Raw genomic sequence first — 24,613 nt, 5'->3', positions numbered from 1 at the left:
TTTCTATTGTATTTTGGGGGATGAATCTGTGCGCAAAGGTGCGACTGTTGGAGAGTGCAGAGTTGCGGGGACTCCGGAGTTTGCTGTGGTTTTGAAAGTCTTATAGAATAAGCCTCGGTTCCCCATCCTGCTCTGTTTTAACCAATACGGAGATGATGATGACCTAGTATTAAAATTATGCCTATGTTGAGGATGAATTTTGGAAAGTGTGATTCATCTAGGAAGTTAGGTCATTCACTTGATGAATCATTGATACAGATCTTGAAATAGGGGAAAGTGAAGTTTCTGCTTGTCTAAATGGGGTGTCTTCACTTACATTCTAGAAAGTGCTTTGTGAGGCTTGTTGGTGAGCATTTCTTGTGAAGAAGTGTTGCAGGGAGAACAGATGCTTTTTGCAGGACCTCTGCATTTAGGCCAGTGTGTTGGCTCCTAAGTGGATTGTTGAGATCCTGTTTGTTGCCCACATGTGGGAGGATAGTAGGAGTCTGGAAGTAAGATCCATGTCCAGGGAGAGGAGGGCTGCCATCAGGAAGGTACGAGAAAGTTGACTGAAGGCATTTGCTACCGTACAAACCCGTCTTTAGAGTGGAAGGCCTCCCCCTTTTTGCCATTCCGTGCTTGAAAATGTAAAATGAGATGAACTGTACTGGGCTTTCATTTAAGGTTTGGTTACTGACGTTGTAACTTACTGGAATTGATTCATTTTAAACTAGAAGCAACTTTATTGCTGAAACGTAACTTCATCATTTTTGGCTCTGGAAATGTCACGAAGAAAAATGGCTCTTTGAATTCTTGATGCGCTCACCTTGCCTTTCCTCTCTGCCTTTTGGAAGTTAGCTTACTTTTTGCTTCCTCTCTGAGGACTTGAGTAAGTTGGTTCTAAAGTAAAGGCAGGTTTATCCTGTTGGTCTTGGTCACCAGTCTCCTTTAATGCCTTGGCTAAACCTTGGCATCTTCCTTACTGGGGGAGATCCCTTCATTCATTCAGAGTGTTGCCTGAGGTTGCTTTTGATTTTTGTCGGGCTTCTAGTGACTGAAGAGTTTCAATTCTCTTGACAACAGAGCGTCCCTTTTGGAAAACCCCTTGTGGGAATCACCGTGCCTGGCAGCCTTGATAGGTAAATGGGCAGGATCTAAGCGTGTCCACGATGAACGGAAAAAGATGATAGGGCCAGGATATTTGGCAACAAATCTCTCTCAAAAACAAAAACCAGTCTTGATTAGAAATGAGGTTAAAAGAGGGAGAGAACAATTCCTTCCAGAATTCTTTGTGGCTTGTTTTGCCTAGTCCCAATAAGAAATGGACTGGAGCTGATGATGTATAGAAGGAAAGAACTCTCCTGGCAGTGTGCTGGGAATGTTGTTGAAGATCGCTGAAATAACGTTTTCTGCCTGCCCTTTGGGCACCCTGCGCACTGCACCTGCGCCGTAGAGCCCTTTCGTACGTTCCTGTCCTTGAAGGTAGTCACTCTGTTTCTGGAGAATCCAAATGATCCTCTAACTGGGAACATGTACTGCCTGATCCAGTTTGTAAATACAGAATGGAGTCTGTGACCATTATTGAAAACACAGCTTTGAAAACATAGGAAGGAAAACATTGAGCAAAATACCTTCATGTTTTTCTCCATTTTCCTTTCTAAGGTGGATATGGGACCACTTTTGGAGATTATCTTTTTTTGTGTTACATACTGCACCTTCGCTGTTGGCCTTTAATAAATTAGGCTAGGGGACCCGGTGCGGTAGCCTGGTGGCTGAAGTCCTCACCTTGCACGTGCCAGGATCCCATATGGGCGCCGGTTCTAATGTTGGCAGCCCGGCTTCCCATCCAGCTCCTGCTTGTGGCCTGGGAAAGCAGTCGAGGACGGCCCAAAGCCTTGGAACTGGCATCGGATTGGCTCGGCTCCAAGCCGTTGCAACTGCTTAGGGAGTGAATCATCGGACAGAAGATCTTCCTCTCTCTTCTCCTCTCTGTATATCTAACTTTCTAATGCAAATATATAAAAAGTAAATTAGGCTAGACCTAAAAGAAATGAGACACTCGGGGCAGGTGAAGGCCTGGGGTCAACCTCAGGGTGCCTGGGTTCAGGTCCTGACCCCGCTCTGGGGCCTGTGCTGGTGAGGTCTCGCTTGCCCTTCACCTGCAGTCAGTGCATTAAATCAGTACAACAACTGAGAATCCTAGGCTCGAAGCTGCTCCTGAAGCTTGGTTTGTTTCGTGCTGTGTTGTAGCGGGGGAGGGCAGGGGAGCATTCTGCTTGGGGAATGTGTGTGTCTAGTGGCAGGGAGCACAGTGGACACAGGCTGCTCAGGAAAGGCGTGCCGAGGAGGCGAAGGCTCACTCGGTAGACATTCATGGCACTTTTGGGGTTTGATAAAACACTTAAAAAGAAACTGTAATAGGAGAAAAAGGAAGTCTCCTTTATACTGTGAATTCCTAACCTTTCCTTACTCTCACCCCCTCATTCAAGTTACCACTGTTCCTGGTTTCTTGTGTATCCCTCTCCCAAATTTTCCATTACATTTGCAGTCACATCTGTTTGGGAGGAATATCCCGTAACTTTTATTCTTAACCCTTGCTGTATCTTAAAGGATTTTCTGTATGTCTACCTGTTTCATTTGGAGAGCGAGAAGAAAGAGGACTTCTGGTTTGTGCCTTAAGCACCTGCATTTGTGTTGAGGCTGGGCCAGGTTAAAGCTAGGAGTTGGGAGACTCAGATCTGGATCTCTCGTGGCTGAGACCCAAGCATTTGGTGACGTGTTGGGAGCAGAGTCCGAGTCAGAGCGAGGGGCTTTGGTTTGGACGAGGACCATCCCAGGCTAACACAGGGCCCCTCCTTATTGACACAGAGGCGGGCGGGCAGGCTGACTGGCAAAGCTCCTTTTTGCTGGTTCACTCCCCAGATGCCTGCGGTGGGGCTGGGCTCAGCTGAAGCTGGGAGCCTGTAATTGCATACAGGTTTCTTAAGTGGGTGGTAGGAATCCAGTCACCTGAGCCATTTTGCTTCCCAAGTTCGGATGCAGGAAGTTGGCATCAGGTGATGGAGCCAGGAACCCAAGTACGTGGTTGTCTTAACCACTGGCTCGTGTGCCTATTCCCCATGTCCATTAAAAATATATTGTAAACGTATTTCATGAGGCAGTTTACAACATAGAGGGTCACTTGCTTAATTTTAATTGTACTGGTAAAAGTAAGCGCAGTTTAAAGACTGATGCTGTCCCGTGTAAATGTTTATATTCAATGATAATTGAATGGCTACACTGATGGTAGTTTGTTTCAGAATTGTTGACCAGCATCAGTTAAAAACATTATATATAGTTTACCTTCTTGCCTTATTGAAGTCTGCCACTGTATTTATCCCAAGAGAACTAAATAGCCCCCCTTTTTCTTCTCGTAGCTTCCATGCCCTAGGCTATTCACTATCAAGGGAAAAAAAAATCATCTGTGGATCTTGACATTAAAAAAAATCCTTTTGTAAATGGAAGTACTGCTGGCAGGTGAATTTCTCAAGACAGGAAGTTGGTACAGAGTCAGTCTTTATTTTGCAAAGTGTTTGTGAGGGAAGTTTATGTGTGTGTGTGTGTTTAATGTTAATGTTAGGTGACTTGTGACCAGGAGAATGTTCAGGATTCTTTGCGCTTTTGAAATGTGAATGAAGAGAAAAATTAATCGTTGAGGAGCTAACACGTGATGGAGTCGAAACTCCAGAGTAGCAGTCTCCCTGGCTGTGGCCCAGTGTCTATTTTGAGGCCTTGTCTAAGCTAGCCTGACAGAACCTTCCACAAAACCATAATCTGACCTGGCCCTGCTACAAGCCAGGAAGACCTGTGGTTTAGGAAAAGTGGAAGCCACACAAGAGCTCCTCGTAAAGGACATTTGTCTCCAGGAGATTATGGCTAAGTTTTAGGATGACGATCAGCTTAGCGTGTGCAGCCCTGGACTCAGGTTTATGGTGTTCTCTCCTGCTTCTCCCCCCTCCTCCTCTTTCTCTCCCTCTTTCTCTCCCTCTTTTAAGAAAGAGGATGAGTAAGGAAAACTAAGGCAGAAAGTTTATTGGAAAAAATACGCACCAAGTGGATGATAGGATTGGACCCGGTATTGCTGCAGCATTCTGGTTGTATGTTTTTGGTTTGTAGCACTGGCCAAAAATCAGTCGAGTGTTGTACAGTGGAGGAGAGACGCCCCACTGTTCCTGCCTTGGGAAAGCAGTGCCAGTTCAGAGACCTGCACACTGGTCCCTGGGTCAAAGGACTCTGGAATTGATGGGCTGTTTTCCAGGGGAGTTTGAGTTAACAGGTAAATTACAATTTCCAGTTCTCGTTTTTCCCATGGGGCTGTGTAGTAACACATAGAAAGTCATCAGGTTAAGCTCTGTTATTATCAGATGCTATCTGTCAGCATATTTATCTCCCAGACCATGTGACGTCTCATGGAAACTTTAGTGCTTACTATATAAGTATTCATGGATTTAAAAAAAAATTTTTTTTTGTACCAAAATAGAAGTCTTATAATTTTACTTGGCCTTCTGGAAATATACATGTACATAGTACATTAAACTCCGGAGTTTAAAGTTCTTTTCTGATCATTGTAGGAAGCCGTTAAGAGCTGCAAGCCCTACCCTTTGATCAAGGTTCACGTGGCTGTGTTTAACCCTGGCTCTCTCTCAGTTAAGGTTGTCTGAAGAACCCAGCACACAGTTTATCGATGCAAGCCTATGTATGATTTTCCTTTTGCTTTAAATTATGATTTGGCTCCAGGAAATTTAGTTTTTCTTGCCCTCAGAATTTGAGATAATTAGCCTTGCATCATGATCTGCTTGAAGATTTGGTGTTAGAAGAAAACAATGAATTGTAATGTTTCCTTTCGTTCTTACTGCTATTGTCTGCTTTATTCCTATTACGAATTCTCTATTTAGCCTTCTCTGTCTTAGTATTCGCCTCCTTAAAAATCAAAAAACCAGCAAAGTATAGTGAGAGAGATCTTCCATCTGCCCATTCACTCCCCAAATGGCTGCACCAGCTGGAGCTGAGCTTATTCAAAGCCAGGAGCCAGTAGCAGCTTCAGGTCTACCACAGGTGCGGGGGGGCTCAGCGTTTGGGCCATGTTCTGTTGCTTTTCCCAGGTTCATTAGCAGGGGACTGAATGGAAGTGGAGCTAAGCGCTGACAGCCTGCAGCTTTACTTGCTGCACGGCAGTGCCCGACCCAGGCTTGTGGTTTTCTAACCAACAAACTGAAACAATTAGTAAATATACTTGTTACTATCTTAAAATAGTTAGGGCTCCCAGGTAAGTGACCCGCAGGATGGTGGGATTAAAGGTAGAGGAGATGTTTGCGTTAGAATATCTAGTTGCCCCTTGTCATGGCAGCACTGTGTGTCTGGATGGACAGGGAGGGACCAAGAGAGGGTGGTCACTGTCCCTTGTGTCTTGTTAAACTCTTCTTTTGGATTCCAGCAGAAGTTTCATTTTTAATTGTGGTAAAAGGTAGATAGCATATAAACTGAACCATATTGACCATATGTTTCATGTTTTAATTGTAAAATGTTCGTTACCATTGAAAAGCATTAAGTCTATCCACAACTAATTGTAATGAATTATATCCACATGGTTGTGCACACCCCTCTCCAGAAACAACTGTTGCTGTCACCCAAGCTGAAACTGTGCGTTAATCAGTAACTGCTCTCCCAGGCCTGTGGCCACCTCTTTGCTCTGTGCCTCTACGAACTTAACTACTTGAGCTACTGACATGGATCTCAGTGGATGTGACACCGTATCAGTGGAATTATATATTTGTGGGGTTTTTTTTGGTGTTATTTTACTCAGCATAGTGTCTGCAGTTCATCTATGTTGTGGTATGTTTTAGAATTTCATTCTTGTTAGGACTGAATAAAATTCCATGGCTATCAAGTCTGGTGTGGTAGGGCAGGTTAAACCACTCCTTGCCGCAGTGGCATCCCCTCATCAGGGTACCCATTCGAGTTCTGCCACTTCTGATTAAGCTTGCCATCATCTGGAGGTAGTTCTACTTTAGCAGCGTATGTATTTCTTAAGCAACAATGAGTTTATAAGATATGTGCTATTTTGTAACCAACCGCAGCAGACACCCTGGACAGTGGCTCCCACCCTGGTCCTACTTCCTCCTGTCCTGCTTTGTGTGAACATTGCTCCAAGACAGGGGACAAGACCTGTGACCTAGTATTTCTTTTTATTTTACATATTTCTTTGAGACGTAAAGAAAGGACAGGGCTCCCTCTCACTGATTCATTACCCACTCATTTTTTTTGCATCCCATATGGGAGTGTTCTTCCGAACCCTGGCTGCTGCTCTTCCCATCCGGCTCCTTGCTCACACGCCTGGGAAGGCAGCAGGTGACGGCTCCAGTACAGAGGATCGTACTGCATTAAACCACTGCTTGGGACACCCTGTCTCAGGTCAGAATGCTGGTTTGAGACTTGGCCTTTCTGCTTCTAGCTCAGCTTCCTGGGAGGCACTGGTGGGTTGTCCAGGTACGTAGGTCCCTGCCACCCAGGCGGGAGTCCAGGGAGGAGTCCTGGCTCCTGGCTTTGGCCTGGGCCCGGCCTGGCCATTGTGGCTGTTGGGGAGTGAGCCGGTGGATAGAGTCTCTCTCTGTGTTTTTTTTTTTCCTCTTCTGTTCTTTCAAATAAATACATTTTTAAAAAATTTATGATTTTCTGTTTACCTGTTGCTTTTTTTCCCTTTAGCTCCCAACAGGTTTTTTTCTTAAATTTAGTTCTCAACAAATTTTTCAGGAGCATTTTCTTTCTACCTCTCTGGTATATCCATCCATCAATGTAACTTAATTTGTAAGTCGGCTTATAAATTGCAAAATGAACTTATTTTGAACAAAATAATTTGTGAAAGAGAAAAACATTAAGACAAAAATAAAATTTTAGGAAGCTTAATAAGCTGGATATTATGTGGGTTTTCTGTGAAGGTGAAGAAATTATGTGTTGTGGTTATTGTAGAAGTTCCCTCAAGATATTCTGTAATGACTTTCTGTCTTCTCCAGGCAATCACATCCTAATTTTACACACTAGTCCTTCTCCTGGGACCATCTCCTATCCGGTGCTGCCATCTCGCTCGTCTGCCATACAGTCACAAATTTGAAAAGCTGAATAGTTTTGCTACTGACAATGTCTGTTGGTCAGAATAGGCTAACTTTCTTTCTCTCCATTTCTTTCCTATTCTTCCCTTTCATTCGTTCCTTCCTTCCTTCCTTCCCTGTATCTTTCCCCCTCTTTTTTTTTTTCTTCAACATGTTTTTCTTGGGAAGGCAGATTTATAGAGAAGAGACAGAGAAAGATCTTCCATCCACTGGTTCATTCCCCTAATGGCCACAGCACCTGGAGCTGAGCTGATCAGGAGCCAGGAGCTTCCTCGGGGTCTCACTTGTGGATGCAGGACCTCAGAGTTTACGCCATCCTCGACTGCTTTCCCAGGCCATAATCGGGAAGCTGGATGGGAAGTGGGGCAGCTTGGACGTGAACTGCTCCCATATGGGATCTCAGGCATGCAAGGCAAGGATTTAGCCACTGAATCATCATGCCAGGCCCAGAACAGGCTAACTTTAGTAGATGCTTACCAAATATCAGTAGCTTAACACAAAGTGTATTTCTCATTCACATCTTTGTCGCTTGTGAATTGGAAGGCATTGGTAGTGGGAGTTACTCTGTTCCATGGAGTCACTGAGGGACTCAGGCTGCGCCGTCCTCCAGGGCCTCGAACTCACCTCGAGTCCTCATCTGGCTGGCAGCTATGAGAGCTCACATTCCACAGGGCAGAACTCAGGCACGGGCTGTGTTTACACGGTGGGATGTGAGTTGAGCATACCCGTGAGGTTTCGGCTTGGTGAACATTGACCCGATCCCTGACACCGCATGTATCTTTAAGCAGCATGCTTACCTTGTTTTGCTTTGCTTTGAACAGTTAGTATAAACCTATCTATGAACAGAAAGGTTTCTATTGCTTCTATCAGATGAAGGCTTCTAGAACAAGATGGGTCGAGGGGAGTCTCCCTTGAACCTTACCTGCTTGGCTGTTGGGGAAGTTTGTTCTTGAGTCCTGAGCAACACATCAGGATGGGGCATCTGGCAGAGCTGACGTGCTCACGAGGCACTAAATATCCAGCACAACAGTGGTGGGGAGAGTCCTTTGTTCTGAGTTTCAATGTCTAAGCTCATCATCCTCTTGCTCTCAGGTATAAGTAATGAAAAACACTTTGGTGCTGCGAGAAATCCTTAGCCCGTCTAGGCAGCAGGGAAGGGACGAGCGGGCGTGTCATCAGTACAGCTAGGGTCAAGAAAGCAGGACATTCTTGTGAAGACTTGGACCGGACACATCTTACCTTCAAAGGCCATCCAAAGTCTCAAGAGCCTTTGGTTATGACCGTCTTCCCCTATGTGTCTCTTGTTTTATAAAAGATCTATGTTTACTTACTCGAAAGGCAGAATGACAGAGACAGAGAAATCTTCCAAATGCTGGTTCTTTCCACAAATGGCCGCAAGAGTGAGGTCTGCACAAGGCTAAAGGCAGGAGCTAGGAACTCCGTCCTGTTACCCTGCATGGGTGACAGGGGCCCAGGCCTGGGCCACACTCTGCTCCCTTCCCAGGTCTGTTAAAGGGAGGGGAATGGGTGACAGGGGTCCAGGCCCTGGGTCAGACTCTGCTTTCTTCCCAGGTCTGTTAAAGGGAGGGGAATTGGAAGGGGAGCAATTGGGGTTCAGACCTGCCCTCTGTTGTAGGATGCCAGCCTTGAGAGACAGCTTCTTGTGCTCTGCCACAGTGCTGTGCCTCCAACCCCGATGTCTGAGTCTCATTACTTTAATCTGTAGTTTTCTGCCTGGGATATCCTCGTGCTGAAGATCTCCTTGGCTCCTCTTCTGTGTTAGATTTATTTCTGATGTTCCGTTTCTGTTTATCTTGACTTCCCCTTTTACTAAAAATAGGAATTAAGTCGAAGACTAGAATAGTTTGAAGAATATCGGCTGCTTAGAGTTTGCTTATAATTGTTCAGGTGTTCGAAGGCCTCACTCTGTATTGTTTTTTGTTTATAGGCTTCCTTTTGGGGTCCAAAACCATTCTGATATATGTGACCTGATCTTCCCTTTTGTGAAAGCTTAAAAAATAATACACATCTCCAGTGCTTAGCATTCATTATGATGTATACTGTGAGTGAACTCAAGATTTGTATCCAACACCATGGGGTTTTTCAGTATGATACCTCAAGTCTTTAGCTCTTGGGAAGTTATTTTATTAATCATTTTTCTTCTATTTCTTCTTTCTCTGGTTATCTGAACATTGGTTTCTGTAGACTGATAAATTTCTTTGTCATTTTTTGTCTGTCTTTTCTCTTATTTCCTTCCGTGACTTCCTGAACTTTATCTTCCAAGGTTTCTGATTAAAAATTTTTTTTGTGTGCACATTTCACTCTTTTCCAAGGTTTACTTTTAGTTGAAAGAGTTAGGCAGAGGCAGAGAAGGAGATAGAGAGATGTTCCTTTCACTGTTCATTTCCCACATGGCCATAATGGCTAGAGTTGGGCTGGCATGAGGCTGGAGGCCAGCGACTTCTGGTCTCCCGTGTGGGTGCAGGGTCCCAGGTTTGGGACCATCCTCTGTTACCTTCTCAGGCCATAAGCAGGGAGTTGAATCATAACTGGAGCAGCCGGACACTAACGAGCATGGGATACTGGCGCTGTAGGCAGGGGATTGGTGTGCTACATCACTTTGCTGGTTCTGCGTATTTTATTTTAGCAGCTTCTATGGCCAGGGAGTAGAGTTAACAGACTTAGTCCTTATTCTTTCTTTGTTTCTTCTTTTTTTTTTTTCTCTAAAATTTGCTATTTCTTCTTGTTTTTTTCTGGGTAAAGGGGGAGAGACAAAGAGGGAAGTCGCTCATGACTTTCCGCATGTCCAAGTACCAGCAGTGAGGAACCGTCACCTCATATCAACCCAGGGTCTCAATGTGGTGTTCTGAGGGTTCTGTCCAAGTGGTTTGGATTATGCTGAAATGTTGCCCTTTTTGCCAATCCCAGGATGATGTCACCCTCTCGATGTCCACTGGCTCCATTCGCCAAGATTTTTTGCTGTCGTTGTTTGTTTGGTTTAGTTGTCCAGTTTGTTCTGTTCTTCCTCTGCTATAGCACCAAATGAGCTGCCATATTCTCCTTTTGCAATAGGACCTATGTCCACTGCTCTGCCTTTTTTTTTTAAGATTTTTAAATTTATTTTTATTGAAAAGTCAGATACACAGAGAAGAGGAGAGACAGAGGAAGATCTTCCGTCCGATGATTCATTCCCCAAGTGACCGCAATGGCCGGAGCTGATCCTATCCGAAGCGTGGAGCTTGGAGCCTCTTCCAGGTCTCCCTCACGGGTGCTGGGTCCCAAGGCCTTCGGCCGTCCTCAACTGCTTTCCCAGGCCACAAGCAGGGAGCTGGATGGGAAGCGGAGCTGCCGGGATTAGAACCGTCGCCCATATGGGATCTCAGTACATGCAGGGTGAGGGCTTTAGCTGCTCAGCTACTGTGCCAGGCTCTGCTGCCTCCAGCTTTTTCATTAAGTAGGACATGTTCTTACAGGCAAGTCCAAGGACCCAGGCCAGGTATCCCAAGCCTTGCTGGATCCCCCCACCTCTGGGGTTCATGAGCCTGGCCCCATTCACTTGGTGGACCCTGGAACCTGGGCCAGGCGACCCGGTTCCCTCTGAATCCCTCACCCCTAGAACTCTTGCACCTGGCATCCCTCCTAGTAGGCGGGCCCCCAAGGCCCTGGGCCAGGGGATCCAAGCCCCGCTGGATTCCCTTCTCGTGGGGCTCACGAACCCAGCACTCATCTTGAAGGCATGCCCCAGAACCCAGGTTAGGCGACCCGAGTCCTGCCAGGTCCACCACCCCCCGGGTTCATGAACCCAACACCCACCTAGAAGATGGGCCGCAGTCTGGGCCAGGCGACCCAAGCCCCACTGGTTTCCCCATCTCCAGGGCTCATGAATCTGGTCCCTACTACTTAGATGGGCCCAGGGTCCGAGCCAAGTTACCCGAGCCGTGTCAGATCCCCCATTCCTGGAACTAATGAACCCAGTCCCCCCTGGGCCCAGGTTGGCATGACTTACCTCACCTCAGTATCCATAATCTTACTGCGCATTCTGGCCTCATCTAGTCTGCCCGTTGTTCCAGCTCCTGCTGGTGGGTGCTGCAGCCTATCCCAGCCCAGCCTGATTGCTGTCCCAGTCCTAATGTGACCTGGCTGGTGCTTGGCCGCATCTGGCTCTTCCTGCCCCCTTTCCTGGTTCTCAGATCTGCCAGTGGGTGTTATGTGCTGGCCTAGACTGGTCGGTCCCCAAACCTGACCCATAGTATGCTGGCGGGTACTGTAACCTGTTATTGTCTGGGCTACTCCTTGGCTTGCTTCTTGCACTCACCTGTAGAGTCTGCATCCCAATGAAGGAGTTTCCCAAGATCCTCCATCGAGTCTCCTGCCAGGGGCAGTTCTCACACACACCACTGGGTTCTTGGCACCAGTTGACTTTGTCTATCTCCTGTCTTGTCGAGAACAGTGGCCTTGCTCAACTGGCCTCACCCAGTCCTTGTTGTTGGTTCTTGCAGCCCAGTGCTACCTGGTCCACGCCCAGACACAGCTTTCACGTGGTTCAGTGGGAGTCAAGACCTAGCCTGGGCTGTTCGACACCCAACCTGGCTCTCATGAGTGCCAGTGGGGGCTGGTGTTCCACTGTCCCGGCTGGGGCTCTCCATTAGCTCCCCAGCAAGGTCTGACCCCATCCACAGTTCTTGGGTGAGTGAGCAGAGGCTGCAGTCCCACAGGGGTGAACCCACATTCCCCCCTCAGATTTGCTATCAGAACCACTTCTCTTTTATTCTCCCCCCCCCAAACCAATTTGGTGTCAGTCCCCAACATGCTTACACATGTCGGGGACTTGTCTGTGGAAGTCCCTTGTCTGTAATTCCTAACCTGGGGATGAGAACCACAGGTCATCTCTCACTGCCACCTGTGCGATCCTGTCTTGCCTCTGTAGATCAAGACCCCTCAAACCATTAGGGTGCGCTGCCAGCTGGCCCAAGGGGCTTTGCCCTGCGCCTTTGGTGCCCGGGCTACCTGAGCCCTTCTGGGGGGAGCCATGCGGCCTGGCAACAGGTACCCATGCGGGTTAAAAACAAAAAAGGCCTTCCAGGATAGGGTGGTCCCGGAAGCCTGCTGAGTGTCCCTCCCCCGACCCAGGGAGCTGGTGTACTCAGCTGTACATACCTGTACTGGTTAGAAACACATCCAGGAAGCGGGGCCTGAAGGCCTGCTGTGATTTTTTTTTTTTTAAATTTTGAGGTAAAATTCACATATCATAACATTTTTCTCTTAAATTTGTAATATTATTAGTGGTTAAGCAAGTATCACCACTTCCTAATTACAGACGTTTTCATTAACCTGGAAAGAAACCTCATTTGCATAGCAGTTTATTTCCACTGCTTTTTGTCTGTATGATTTTGCCCATTCTGGGCTGGCTTTGCCTGTGATAACGTTTTAAAAAATATTTTTATTAAAAATACAAAGAGGGAGAGACAGAACCGTCTGTCTGCTGGTCCACTCCCCATGTGGCTGCAGTGGCTGGAGCTGGGCTGTTCTTAAGCCAGAAGCCAGGAGCTTCTTCTGGGTCTCCCATGTGGGTGCAGGTGGCCGGGCACGTAGGCAGGGAGCTGAATGGGAAGTGGAGCGGCCAGGACTGGAGTGAATTTGTCTCTGCACCATAGCATGGGCCCCTTTCATCATGTTCTTAAGGCTCATCTTATTGCACTGTGAATCAACACTTGAGTCCTTTCAGTGCAGGGATTCTACTCCATTGTTATGGATGCACATGTTGGCTTACCCGCACATCAGCCGACAGATGCTTCTGTTTGCACGTGGGCTGTTAGGAATAATGGTATTCTGTCATTCATGTGTAAGCTTTACTGAGGAAATGTTTCCAATTCTTTGTGCACTAGGAGTAGAATTGTTGAGTCCTGTTGAGTTTCTAATTTCTAATGTCCTTTTGATTTCCAAAATCTCATTTTTATCTCTGAAATTTTTTAGAACTCACTGTTCTTTTAAAAAATGTATTTTATTTACCTGAAAAATAGAGTTAACAGGGAGAGAAAGGGAAGGAAAGAGAGGTTTTTATCTATTGGTTTATTCCCTAGATGGCTGCCACTGCTGGGCTGTCCAGGCCGAAGCCATGAGCCAGGAGCTGCTTCTGAGTCTCCCACGTGGGCTTAGGAGAGTTGTCCTCCTTTGCTTTTTTGTTTTTTAAGATTCATTTATTTTTGTTGCAAAGTCAGATACATACAGAAAGGAGATCTTCCGTCCGATGATTCACTCCCCAAGCGGCCGCAATGGCTGGAGCTGCACTGATCCGAAGCCAGGAGCCAGGATCTCTTCCAGGTCTCCCTCACGGGTGAAGGGTCAAGGCTTTGGCCCATCCTCGACTACTTTCCCAGGCCACAAGCAGGGAGCTGGATGGGAAGCAGGGCTAAAAAATATTCTTTTGTGTACATATATGTGCCACGTTGTTTTTATCTAGTTGTCGACTGATGAACAGTTACGTTGATTCCGTGTGTCTTAGCTATTTGTGAATTAAGCTGCTGTGAACACTGGCATGCAGGTAGCTCCATGATATGCTGCTTTCATTTCCTTTAGATATATTCTCAGGAGTGGGATAGCGGGGTCAGATGGTAGTTCACTTTTTAGTTTTCTGAGGGATTTCCAGAATCCCGTCATAGTTGCACCAGTTTGCAGTGCCAGCAACAGTGTATGTGTGTAAGGGTATCTTTTCTTCTATCCTCATTAGCATTTGTTATTTTTGATTTTGGCTGATGGCCATTGTAACTGGGATGTGGTGATCTTCGTTGCAAGTTTTATTTGTGTTTCCTCGATAGTGGTGTTCCTGAGCAGTTTAATTTTTAATTTTTATTTTAGAAAATGTTTATGTAGTTAGTTGATCAGGGTGGGAAGGAGCGAGGGTTAGGGAAAAGTTGGTGTGATTATGTTCCCAAGTTTTCTGTTTCTTTTTCCTGTTTCTGGGGGAAGAGGACAGAGGGGGGAGAAGCCATATCCAGCCTCCCAATCACCCCATTATCTGGGGATGGGGAACAACCACCCAGTTTCAACCCAGGGTCCCAATGTGGCGCATGCTCTGAAGGTTCTGCCCAGGTCATTTCGATATTTCTGAAATTCGGTCGATCTCACCACCCAACGGATGAGGAAATCCTTCCAGGTCCATTGGTTGACATGTCTCCTCCCAGTGGCAGATGCTGCGTGCACTGGTGGGTCTTTAGAACAGGTTGACTTTGTCCACGTGCTGTCCTCGCAGGAACAGTGCTGGCCCACACCCATTCCAGTTCTTACTGTGGGGTGTTACAGCCGAGCCACTCCTGGTCCACGCCCAGACACAGCTCTCACGTGGTTCAGCAGGAGCAGAGACCAAACCCAGGCCATGCTACACAAGTGCCATTGAGTGCTGGAGTCTAGCCCAGTTTGGCGCCCCCCCAGACCCAGTCCATACCCATGCAAGGGAGACTAGCCATGTCCAGCCCAGCCTGCTGCCCCCATTCTGGCTCTCGTACACACCAGTGGGAACCCCAATGCAGCTGGGGCATCCCCTTAGCTCGCTAACCAGGTCTGTTCCCTGCCACAGGTCTTGTGCGTTCCAAAGGAGATTGCAGTTTCACAGGGGGAGCCCCTTGCACCCCGCCTCCAGATTATTTCCCCAGGTCTCATTCTCTCATGTGCTGGTTAGTATCATGGCCCAGCCTAACATTACCGTTCCGCTGTTTTCACTGGTGGGTACTGTTCTCTAGACCTGCCTGGAAGGCCCCAGCGCTAGCTTTAGTGTGTGCCAGTGAGTGGTATTTGGTGATGGTCGGTGCTAACTACCCCAGCTCAGGTCTGTCATGTGTGTTGGTACTTTGATTTGACCCTTAAAGGCCCTCCCGCTCACCGCCTCCAAACTGCTTGGTCTCAGCCCCCTCACTTACTGGAAGTACTGTGGCCTTGTCTACGGAATTCCCTCAGAAATCATCCCTCACCTGGACATGAACCCTGAGGTCTTTGCTTGGTCCCACCCCTAGTACCCAGAGCACTCCACTGGGTGGCCTGAGGGCTTCACTGGGCACCAGTCCCAGGCCCCACCCACCAAAGCCTCGCATGGGACAGGTCAAAATCCCAGGTCCCAAGCCTAGACAGACCCGGGCCCCGCCCTGGAGCAGTTTTTTCACGTGTCTGTTGGTCATTTGTATTTCATGCTTTGAAAAATGCTTGTTCATATCTTTCGCCCTTTTCTTAACTGGTTTGCTTATTTTGTTGTTGAGTTTCTTGAGCTCCTATATTCTGTTTATTAATCCCGTGTTGGATGTATAGTTTGGAAACATTCTCTCCCATTCTGTTGGTTGCTTCACTGTTGCTGTGGATATTATTGGCCAATTTTGTTCCATTTTAGGTACACAAGCAGGGAGCCAGAGCAGCTAGGACTTGAACTGGCACTCTGATGTGCAATGCAGGTGTCCCAAATGGGTGGGCAATCCCTGAATGTAGCAGGTACCATTCCCAAGTCTTAGTAATTAAGCTAAGAAATTAATTCTTTAAAATTAGACTTTTGGAGGCCTTAACTATTTTTACAATATCAGTTTAAAAATCAGATTTAGTAATGAAGTGGTATTAGTTCTCATTCATTCAGCATTTACTGAACATTTTGCTATTTGGTACTTGCCATAAAAACATGGTTGAGGTACAGAATCTGCTGAGTTTTTATGTATTTTTATTACCGGATGTCTTTGTTTATAGATATGAGTGTTGGAGGAACATGTTTGAGAGAGGGGAACTCAGTTTCTCTTTATTCTCTTTATTTTGCTAGAAGGAAGCCACCAAGGACTGATACTACATTTTATCATTGAAAGAAACTTATACTCCGTCCTTGCTATCTTAGAGGGTTGGTTCCAGGAACCAGAGATACCAAGATCCATGTATGTTCAAGCGAGCAGTGCACATCTCTTGTATGCCTCAAGTCATCTTGAGATTATTGGTAATGTGTAATACAGTGTAAATATTATATCAATAGTTGTTTTGATTTTCTAAGGGAAATAAGCACAATGAAGACATTATTTCCAAATATTTTCTTTCTGTATTTGGTTGAATGTATGGCTGACAGCAGCCACAGGGGACTCTGTGCACGTGTCTTCAGCCTGGATAGCACTTGGGGCAGCTGTCACATCTGTGCCAGCAGCCTGTTCTCTTTTCCGGTCACTCTGACACTGCTGTGATGTGTCTGGCTGATTTCTTTCTTTTATGCACCTGATGGATATTTTGTCTCCCATTGCAGGGTTGTTACTTTGTCCTTTCTGTTGCAGACAAATTTTAGCTCTTACATCAATATGGTTGAGAGGAGAGATGTTTGTGTCTTCTCTATTCCTATGAAAATACTTCAAGTCACTGTCTTCCTACCAGTGAATGAGCTACATGAGTGGGAAGACTCACTGGTGTTCAGGGAAAGCTGGGAATTTCAAGGAATAAAATCTTAGACTGAAAGTTGATGTTTTCTCCAAAACTTGGAGGACATGGGTTGCTTGTTTCTTTTTATGTTGGTTTGCTGCCTGAATGCCTGCAATTGCACACACCAGGCAGGGCTGAAGCTGGGAGCTGGGATCTGGGAGCTGAGGCCTGGTGTCTCACGGGAGCTCACATGGCCTGCCTTCCACAGTCTGTAATGGCAGGAGGGTGCCAGCGGAGCTGGGAAGCAAACTCGGGCACTGTGCCATGTCCTCATCTGTTGTTGTTGGTGGTGGTCTACTACTACTGCTAATTTTTATTGGAAAGGCAGATTTACAGAGAGAAGGTGAGGCATAAGAAAGCTCTTCCATCTGCTGATTCACTCCCCAGATGGCTGCAATGGCCAGAGCTGAGCCTATCCAAAGCCAGGACCCCAGAGCTGCTTCTAGGTCTCTCACATGGGTATGGTGTCTCAAGGATTTAGGCCATTCTCTTCTGCTTTCTCAGGCCATAAGCAGGGAGGTGGATGGGAAGTGGAGGAGCTGGGACACAAACCTGGGACCCATGTGGGATCCTGGCAAATGCCAGGGTATGATTAGCCAATTGAGCCGTTGCGTTGGGCCTGATCTGTTAATTCATTTGTTATGTTGCATTTAAAAAATAATCCAGTGGTATACATTTTATTAAAATTAATAAAAATTCTATATTTAAAAAAATTTATTGGAAAGACATAGTTACAGAAGAAAAGACACAGGTCTTCCTTCTGTTGGCTCCTCCCTAGATGGCCACACCAGCCGGAGCTCTGTAGCTGTGCCACTCCAAAGCCATGAGCCAGGAGCTTCCTCCTGGCAACCCACAAAGGTGGAGGGGCCCAAGAACTGCTTTCCTAGGCCTCCAGCAGGGAGCTGGATTGGAAGTGGAGCAGCCCGAACTCGAATTGGTGCCCCTATAGGATGCTGATGCTGCAGGCCGAGGCTTAGCCTAATTTACCATGGCACAACCCCAAAGTGATATTACTGAGAATTACATTGTCTCTATGACAATCCTGGTTTATGTAAACAGAAAATTTTGTAGTTGATCAATGTAAATTTAAATCTCTTCTCCTTGCTCTAACAAATGCTTATTAACTTATTGATAAAATTTTGATAGTTTGAAAGTTGATTATTCTTTTTTAAAAGGTTTTTTTTTTTTATTGTAAAGTCAGATTTACAGAGAGGAGGAGAGAGAGCAACCATGTGCTGGTTCACTCCCCAAGTAGCCACACGGCTGGAGCTGCTTCTGGGTTTCTCAAGCAGGTGCAGGGTCCCAAAGCTTTTGGGCTATCCTCTGCAGTTTTCCCAGGCCACAAGCAGGGAGCTGGATGGAAAGCAGGGCTGCCAGGATACAAAGTGGTGCGTGTATGGGATCTCCTGCTTGAAGGGGGAGGGTTAGCTAATTGAACCATCGCACCAGGCCTTCCTGTAGTTTTTGTAAGGCTACCATTTATTACAGTATTTTCAGTGATATTAATAAAGCTATTGGTCAATTTTTTTTTTACTTTTTGGGTTTTGTTTTACTATAGGTTAAAAAGAAATTGAAGTGATTTTGTTTATTCATGTAACGTTTTTCGTGTGTTCTAAATTTTTTGTTCATATTAGAACCTATTTAATAGAAATATTGTCTATAGAATGTATCCTTTGCCAGAAAGAGTCTTGATTTGAGGGAAAGCTTTGGGTAAATGGTTAAGATGCCAGTTAGGAAAGTAGGACACATTGGAGGACATGGGTTCGGTTCCCAGCTCCACCCCCAATCCAGCCTCCTGCCAAGGTAGACTCTGGGAGGAAGTAGGCATTGGTACAACTGGTCACTGCCACTTTCGGGAGGGCAGGATGAGTTCCTGGCTCCTGGCTCTGTGTGGTCCAGCCAAGGTCATTGCAGGCATGGGGGAGTGGAACAGTGGAGGGGAACTTCCTTTGTCTTTATGCCTCTCTAAAAAAAAATTGGAGATTAATTTAAATAGGTTTTCTTTTGGGGACTTAATTGTTGCCCCTTCTGTTTTATTATGAGTGGCGGAGGTGAGTTACAATGCCTCTGACATGTTTTAGTTTTTGGTTTGGCTGGAGAGAGTATTTCAGTAATAATTCCATGTATCTCAAAAAGAAAACACACAGACTTGAGCAAGAGAATTTCCAGTACCTCTGAAAGTTTTGCAACACATTCGAACAATTGGAAATACAGTAACAAGTACCTTCTCACTGAACTGGTAGTTCTGAACCAGCCTGACGCCTCTACCCTTCTTGACTTAACTAAAGACTAAATTTAGCCATGGAGTTGACATGTCAGATATATGCCACTTTTCTCTGGCTACTGTGATTCCATTAATTTCCCCCAACTTTTTTTTTTTTAAATATCAGTGAAAACCTATTTTGCCCTAGTACTTCATGGTTTATATAAAGTTTCATATACGTTTGATTTTTAGAATAATCTGTGACATAGGAATACATTTTTTAAAGATTTATTTTTTATTGGAAAGTTGAGGCGAGACAGAGAGGAAGATCTTCTATCCAATGACTCACTCCCTAGGTGGCCGCAGTGTTTGCAACAACAACTGGAACTGAGCCTATCTGAAGCCAGGAACCAGGAACTTGTTCTGGGTCTCCCACTCGGGTGCAGGGTCCCAAGACTTGGGGCCGTCTTCCACTGCCTTCCCAGGGCACAGCAGGGAGCTGAATGGGAAGTGGGGCTGCTGAGACGTGAACCAGCACCCATATGGGATCCCAACACATGCAAGACAAGGACTCTAGCCACTAGGCTACTGCTCGGGGCTCAACATAGGAATATTTAATAAAGTGCAAAGCTTTTTGTGTTAGAAATCAAAATGTTGTAGAATGAAATTAATGACCTGTATAATTGGAAAGACACCTTGTGTTCATGGATTCAGGCGTTCGTATTAAGATTACAGTGCTTGCTAAGCTGATCTGTAGATTCAGTGTATTTTTTTTAAGGTTTATTTATTTGAGAAACAATTACAGATTGCAAGAGGGAGGGGAAGAAAGTGCTTTCCCGTGCTGGTTCCCTCTGCACGTGGCTGTAACAGCGGAGGCCTGGTGCTCTGTCTGGCTCTCCTGCATGGGTATAGGGAGGCGAGCGTGAAGCTGGATTGGAATTGGGAGAACCAGAACTGACACTCATATGGGATGCTGGCCTTGCAAGAGGGTGGCTTAACCTGCTGTCCCACAAACTCTGTCCCTCCCTGCTACCCCCAAGTGTAGCTTTTCAAAAATTCAAGATTGGCTTAGAAACTGGTCGAGATGCCCACGTCCCATGCCTGAGTGCCCAGGTTCGATGCCTGGTTTGGAGTGCTGTCTCCAGCTTTTTGCCGTGTCAACCCTGGGAAGCAGTGTTCGTAACTCAAGTAGTTTGCTGCCCTTGCTGGAAGCCTGGATTGAGTTCCCTGCTCCCCACGCATGACTTCAGCCTAGGCGTTGGGGGGAGTGTTGCAGGAATTTGGGGATTAAATTCTTGGATGGGAACACTCCCCTTTATTTCTCTCTCCCTGCCTCTCCAGTCGTGCAGTGACGAAGGAGAGTATTGTGATATACCTTAATTTGTTTCTGATTTTATGGTATAAATTTGTCACAATGACAAATGATTAGAAAGGCTTTTCTTTAGGAGGAAAAAGATTATTCCACACTTCCATTAAAATTCTTATCCTGGTTCATGATATTACATAGTATATGAGGGAGAAAATAACTCAAATATTTTTGTTTAGTTACAAGTATAAAGTTGTAAAGAAAGGAATCTCCCATTGTTTTCATAAGCTCAATATGTAAGTTAATTTCAGACACTTTAAATATTTATGGGGTGCTTTGCAGTTTTTTAAAATTAGACTTGTCATCTGAACTCACTTGAACCTCACATTAACTGTGTTAGGTAGAAAATTATGACTGCTGATGGACTATGCTGTTATAATAATATGGGGGAAATCCCAGAGCCTGTGGAACTGTATCATAAGAAAGAAGGATAGGTGGAGTAGTTGTCATTTCTGACTGGCAGATGAAAAAAAGCTAAGATTTGCAGGAAGAGTGACAGAGGTGGTGCGGTGAGCCGAAGCCATGTATTCCCCCCTTGAGTCAACTCAGCAGCAAGACCTTCAGTCACAGAGAGCATTCCACAAGGGGCTTGTAATGAAAAACTGCCAGATACTTTGTTGTGAAGCTTGGTTAATTGAATGGCAGATGTGTCAGATAGAAAGAGAACACTCCGGTGGTATTCTTAGTGTCTGTAGAGGAACTGTGTTAGGCGGGCACCACCCTGCCCGTGTGTGTTATATTTAGAATGTGACAAACTGATACTGATGAACACTGTCCTCTTACAAAAGTCAACAGTATTTTGAGCAAAGCTCTGCTTTGAATGTGACAAAATGGCTGTGTTTCAGACATGTGTTACATGTGAAGTTTTGAAGAAGGGAAGGCTGCATCTATATTGCAAGGTTTATACAACATCCTGACGGTATTTCCCTTCTTTGCTTTGAGGAGACACACACTTAAGGACAGAGCCATCTGGAGAAAATCAGCTTGACACTATCTGGGTTTGAGGCTTGGCAAAAATGCAGGCAGCTTCGTTCTTGTCGGTGGAGGGAGAGGGTTAACTCTTTCCGTTGGTTGTTCAAGCTGGAGGATCAGAGGATGGAAGATTCTGTTTCAAATAATTAAAAATGAAAACAAAACAAAACAAAGCTGAACGAGATCAACATCTCCCTTAAGGTGTTCTTGGGGAAGACTTCTGGGATAGAAAATTGTTGAAAGTTCTTTCCAGAAATGGTCCGTTCAGCGTTGCCTTGGAGTCTGCATCTTGGTTTCTGTCATCTTGTTGAAACATGGTTTTCCACTGCTGTACTAGAAATCTTGCTTAGGGATTTTTTTTTTCTCGAATAGCGATAAGGATGCCTGCCTGTGGAGTACAAACGGTATCACCTTTTTGGGAGCACTCGTTTGTTCATTGAAATAAGCAGGGGTTGCTCACTCTCATTCACACCTGACAAACCTTGGCCAGTTATGTGGGAGCGCTCTGAAGTTAGGACAGGAAGGATGAGGAAGACAGTCGGGAAGTTCTTGCATTTCCCGTACGTCCTGTGCCTCTGTCCCTTTCCTGTAATCTCTCATGGCTCGCTAGCTTGGGACTTGTTGAAACAGTTTAGACTTGAGACAGTTTAAGACAGGATTGTGTGTGTGTGTGTGTGTGTATTTTTTTTAAATAACTGGAATTTTAGAGCTCTGGTATCCTGGCTAGTCTAAGATGGTATTGGTTGAGAAAGATGGAAAATGGAGTTTGAGAAAGAGGAGAAAGAATATTTCGAAGAATCTCGCCAGCCCTGGTTGGGGATAGTGCGCCCAGCCTATTGTGCCTAATTTGGATGTGATCCACTTCGGGACCAGTTTGTTCTTTGAGCCTTGGATCTGGATGTTTCTGTTTTATTTTTAAGAATGTTTCTCTTTTCTTCAGTGCTGTTGGAACTTTAGAGAGTTAAGAAGCGTCCGTAAACCTGTCCTGCTAAGCAGTCACTGTTAAACTGTTGGTGCTCTCCCAGCCAAATCTGTTTCCCTTGTGTAACTATTTTTACGTGCTTGGAGTTACATGATGCCTACATTTTTTGTCTCCCGCTTTGATCAGATGTCTTTTGGTGTGTCCTTGGGAAGTTGTGTCAAGGATAGTTATTGAATGATAGCGCCGTGCATTAGCTAAACTGTCAGTCCAGATTGAGGAGGAATTTTGTGTTGCATGTGGCTTTTTTCTCAGTTGGTGGCTAATACTTGCATACATCGTTACTATTGAGTAAGTGAATAATCCTTGAAACAATGCTGAAGTCGACTGATTGGAGGCTTCTGGGATAAAATTTCATGCTTTTCAGAAATTGCTCTACTTTGTAACTAGAATTTATCAGCTGTTGCTTTCAGATACATTTTTGTTTCTATTTGAATGAATTTTTTGGTAAAGATTTACTTATTTTTATTGCAAGGTCAGATATAAATATATACAGGAGAGAGAGAGAGGAAAGATCTTCCATCCGATGATTGACTCCCCAAGTGAGCCGCAACGGCCGGTGCTGCGCCGATCTGAAGCCAGGAGCTCTTGTGGGTCTCCCACATGGGTGCAGGGTCCCAAGGCTTTGGGCCGTCCTTGACTGCTTTCCCAGGCCACAAGCAGGGAGCTGGATGGGAAGTGGAGCTGCCAGGATTAGAACTGGAGGCCATATGGGATCCCTGTGTGTTCAAGGCGAGGTGTTTAGCTGGTAGGCCACCCCGCCAGGCCCCTGTATAAATTCTTTTCCTAGTGCTCATATCTAATTATGTCTTCTGTGATGGAGTAACAAAACATCATCAACCTTTATTGCAATTGATAAGTTAGTCCTGGGAAATGGTGCAAGATTACTATTATCTAGAAATGACCTCAATTTCTGTTAGGGAAAACCTTTGTTGAAGTGGTTCTGCTTTATTTTGCCTACAGTAACTTCCAGTTTATTGAAGTAATTTACAGCTCTAATATAGCTACCGCTAATGACATCATCCTTACTCATGAATTCTTCTGTAACTTACACGGTAATGAAATTTTTACCGGTTTACTTAAAGCTAGAAAAACGTTTTTAAAATTCTCAACAGTGTGTGTGGAACAGAGGCTGTGCACTTGGGGGTGCAGTCTGTTGTTGGGTCTTCCTTCTCAGCTACTGTGTGTTAGAAAAGGGCAGGTGCCGTTACGTCCTTGTTTTTTCCTGGAGGATGGATCCGCTGCCTTGCTCTTGTAGTAATAGGCACAACAGCAGTAGCAGATCCCTAGGTACGGTCCGCGTCCCTTGGCTCATCCCGTGGGTTCAGCAGTGTATAGCCAGCACTTCTGCTGGCAGTGGTGCGTACCAAGCAGTGTTGGTTAGTTAATTGTAGAGCAGTAAAACTTTGTTCTTTTATGTGGTTGTTCTTATATGTAGTTATGATTAATTGGAATTGTTTCTTAAGTTACAGTAAAAAGCTATGTACTTCGTTACTTTGAGGCTCATTGTTAAAATCTTTTTTTTTAAGATTTACTTATTTCCATTGAAAGATATACAGAGAGAAGGAGAGACAGAGAAAGATTCTCTGTCCTTCCCAAGTAGCCACAGTGGCTGGAGCTGAGCCAATCCAAAGCCAGGAACCAAGAGCCCCTTCGAGGTTTCCCATTTGGGTGCAGGGTTCTGGACTTCTGGCATCCTCGACTGTTTTTCCTGGCCACAAGCAGAGAACCAGATGGGAAGTGGAGCACCCAGGATTAGAATTGGCTCCCGTATGGGAGGACTCAGCCACTAGGCCACCAAGCTGGGCCCAGTGTTAAAATCTCTTAAAACATGTTCTGAAACTTTGTCTGAATGACTTTTCTGAAGCGCTGTTCACTCTGGAATGGGAATCGATTTTAGAAATAGCTGTAGTAATTTAAAACTGTTGGTTACTGCTGACTGCACTGTTGAGAGGCTAATATTATAACCACACTCATAGGTTGCTATGGGCAGCTGAGTGGAAGGAGGAGGGATTAGTGGTTAGTATACATTTAAATAAGACATTTATTGGCACCATATGCCAGTAAATTTCTTGAAGGAGAATCTTATTTTCACTGATAAAAGTGAAAAATGAATGTGAAAATGAGTGTTAAAACTGCATGAAGGGCAACATCCTAAATTAATTCTGTTTCTGTTTCTGTCCAGACAGGAAACAAAGTGAAATTGCATTCAAATCTGACGGCTCGTAAGAACACAGGATGGGGACTCCTGGTTCTGGGAGGAAAAGGACGCCTGTGAAAGACCGGTTTTCGGCGGAAGATGAAGCTTTGAGTAACATTGCCCGAGAGGTGTGTCTGCTAAACTCCTTCCCAGCACTGCACAGTGAGAGCATTGTAACAATGCTGGCTGGACGGAGATTACAGCGAGCTAGTTTCAGGATGTTGGCTTCCAACAAGATGTTACAGCTGGCCTCTAAAACACTATTAGAATAAAATGTACTGGAGTATTTGTTCATCTTACCTCAAATTAAGTTTTCATTTTATTTTTATGGGTGACTTGAGTTTCA

The 24,613-nt window shown here is 45.4% G+C and overlaps 1 protein-coding gene across 16 annotated transcripts in view; it reads left to right on the top strand.

Annotated features, from left to right (window-relative positions):
* Positions 1–24,252: 24,252 nt before the first annotated feature.
* Positions 24,253–24,613, top strand: part of LRRFIP2 (LRR binding FLII interacting protein 2) — an 86,223-nt gene continuing 85,862 nt past the window's right edge. For all 16 annotated transcript variants that reach the window (XM_058657172.1, XM_058657168.1, XM_058657169.1 and 13 more), the window contains exon 1: positions 24,253–24,395. In XM_058657172.1, the coding sequence (XP_058513155.1) occupies positions 24,306–24,395 (90 nt within the window). In that variant the 5' untranslated portion in view covers positions 24,253–24,305. The remainder of the gene's footprint in view (positions 24,396–24,613) is intronic.

This window comes from Ochotona princeps, chromosome 30 (assembly GCF_030435755.1).
Source record: "Ochotona princeps isolate mOchPri1 chromosome 30, mOchPri1.hap1, whole genome shotgun sequence".
Classification (NCBI taxonomy): Eukaryota; Metazoa; Chordata; class Mammalia; order Lagomorpha; family Ochotonidae; genus Ochotona; species Ochotona princeps.
This window is presented reverse-complemented; position numbering and strand designations above follow the sequence as displayed.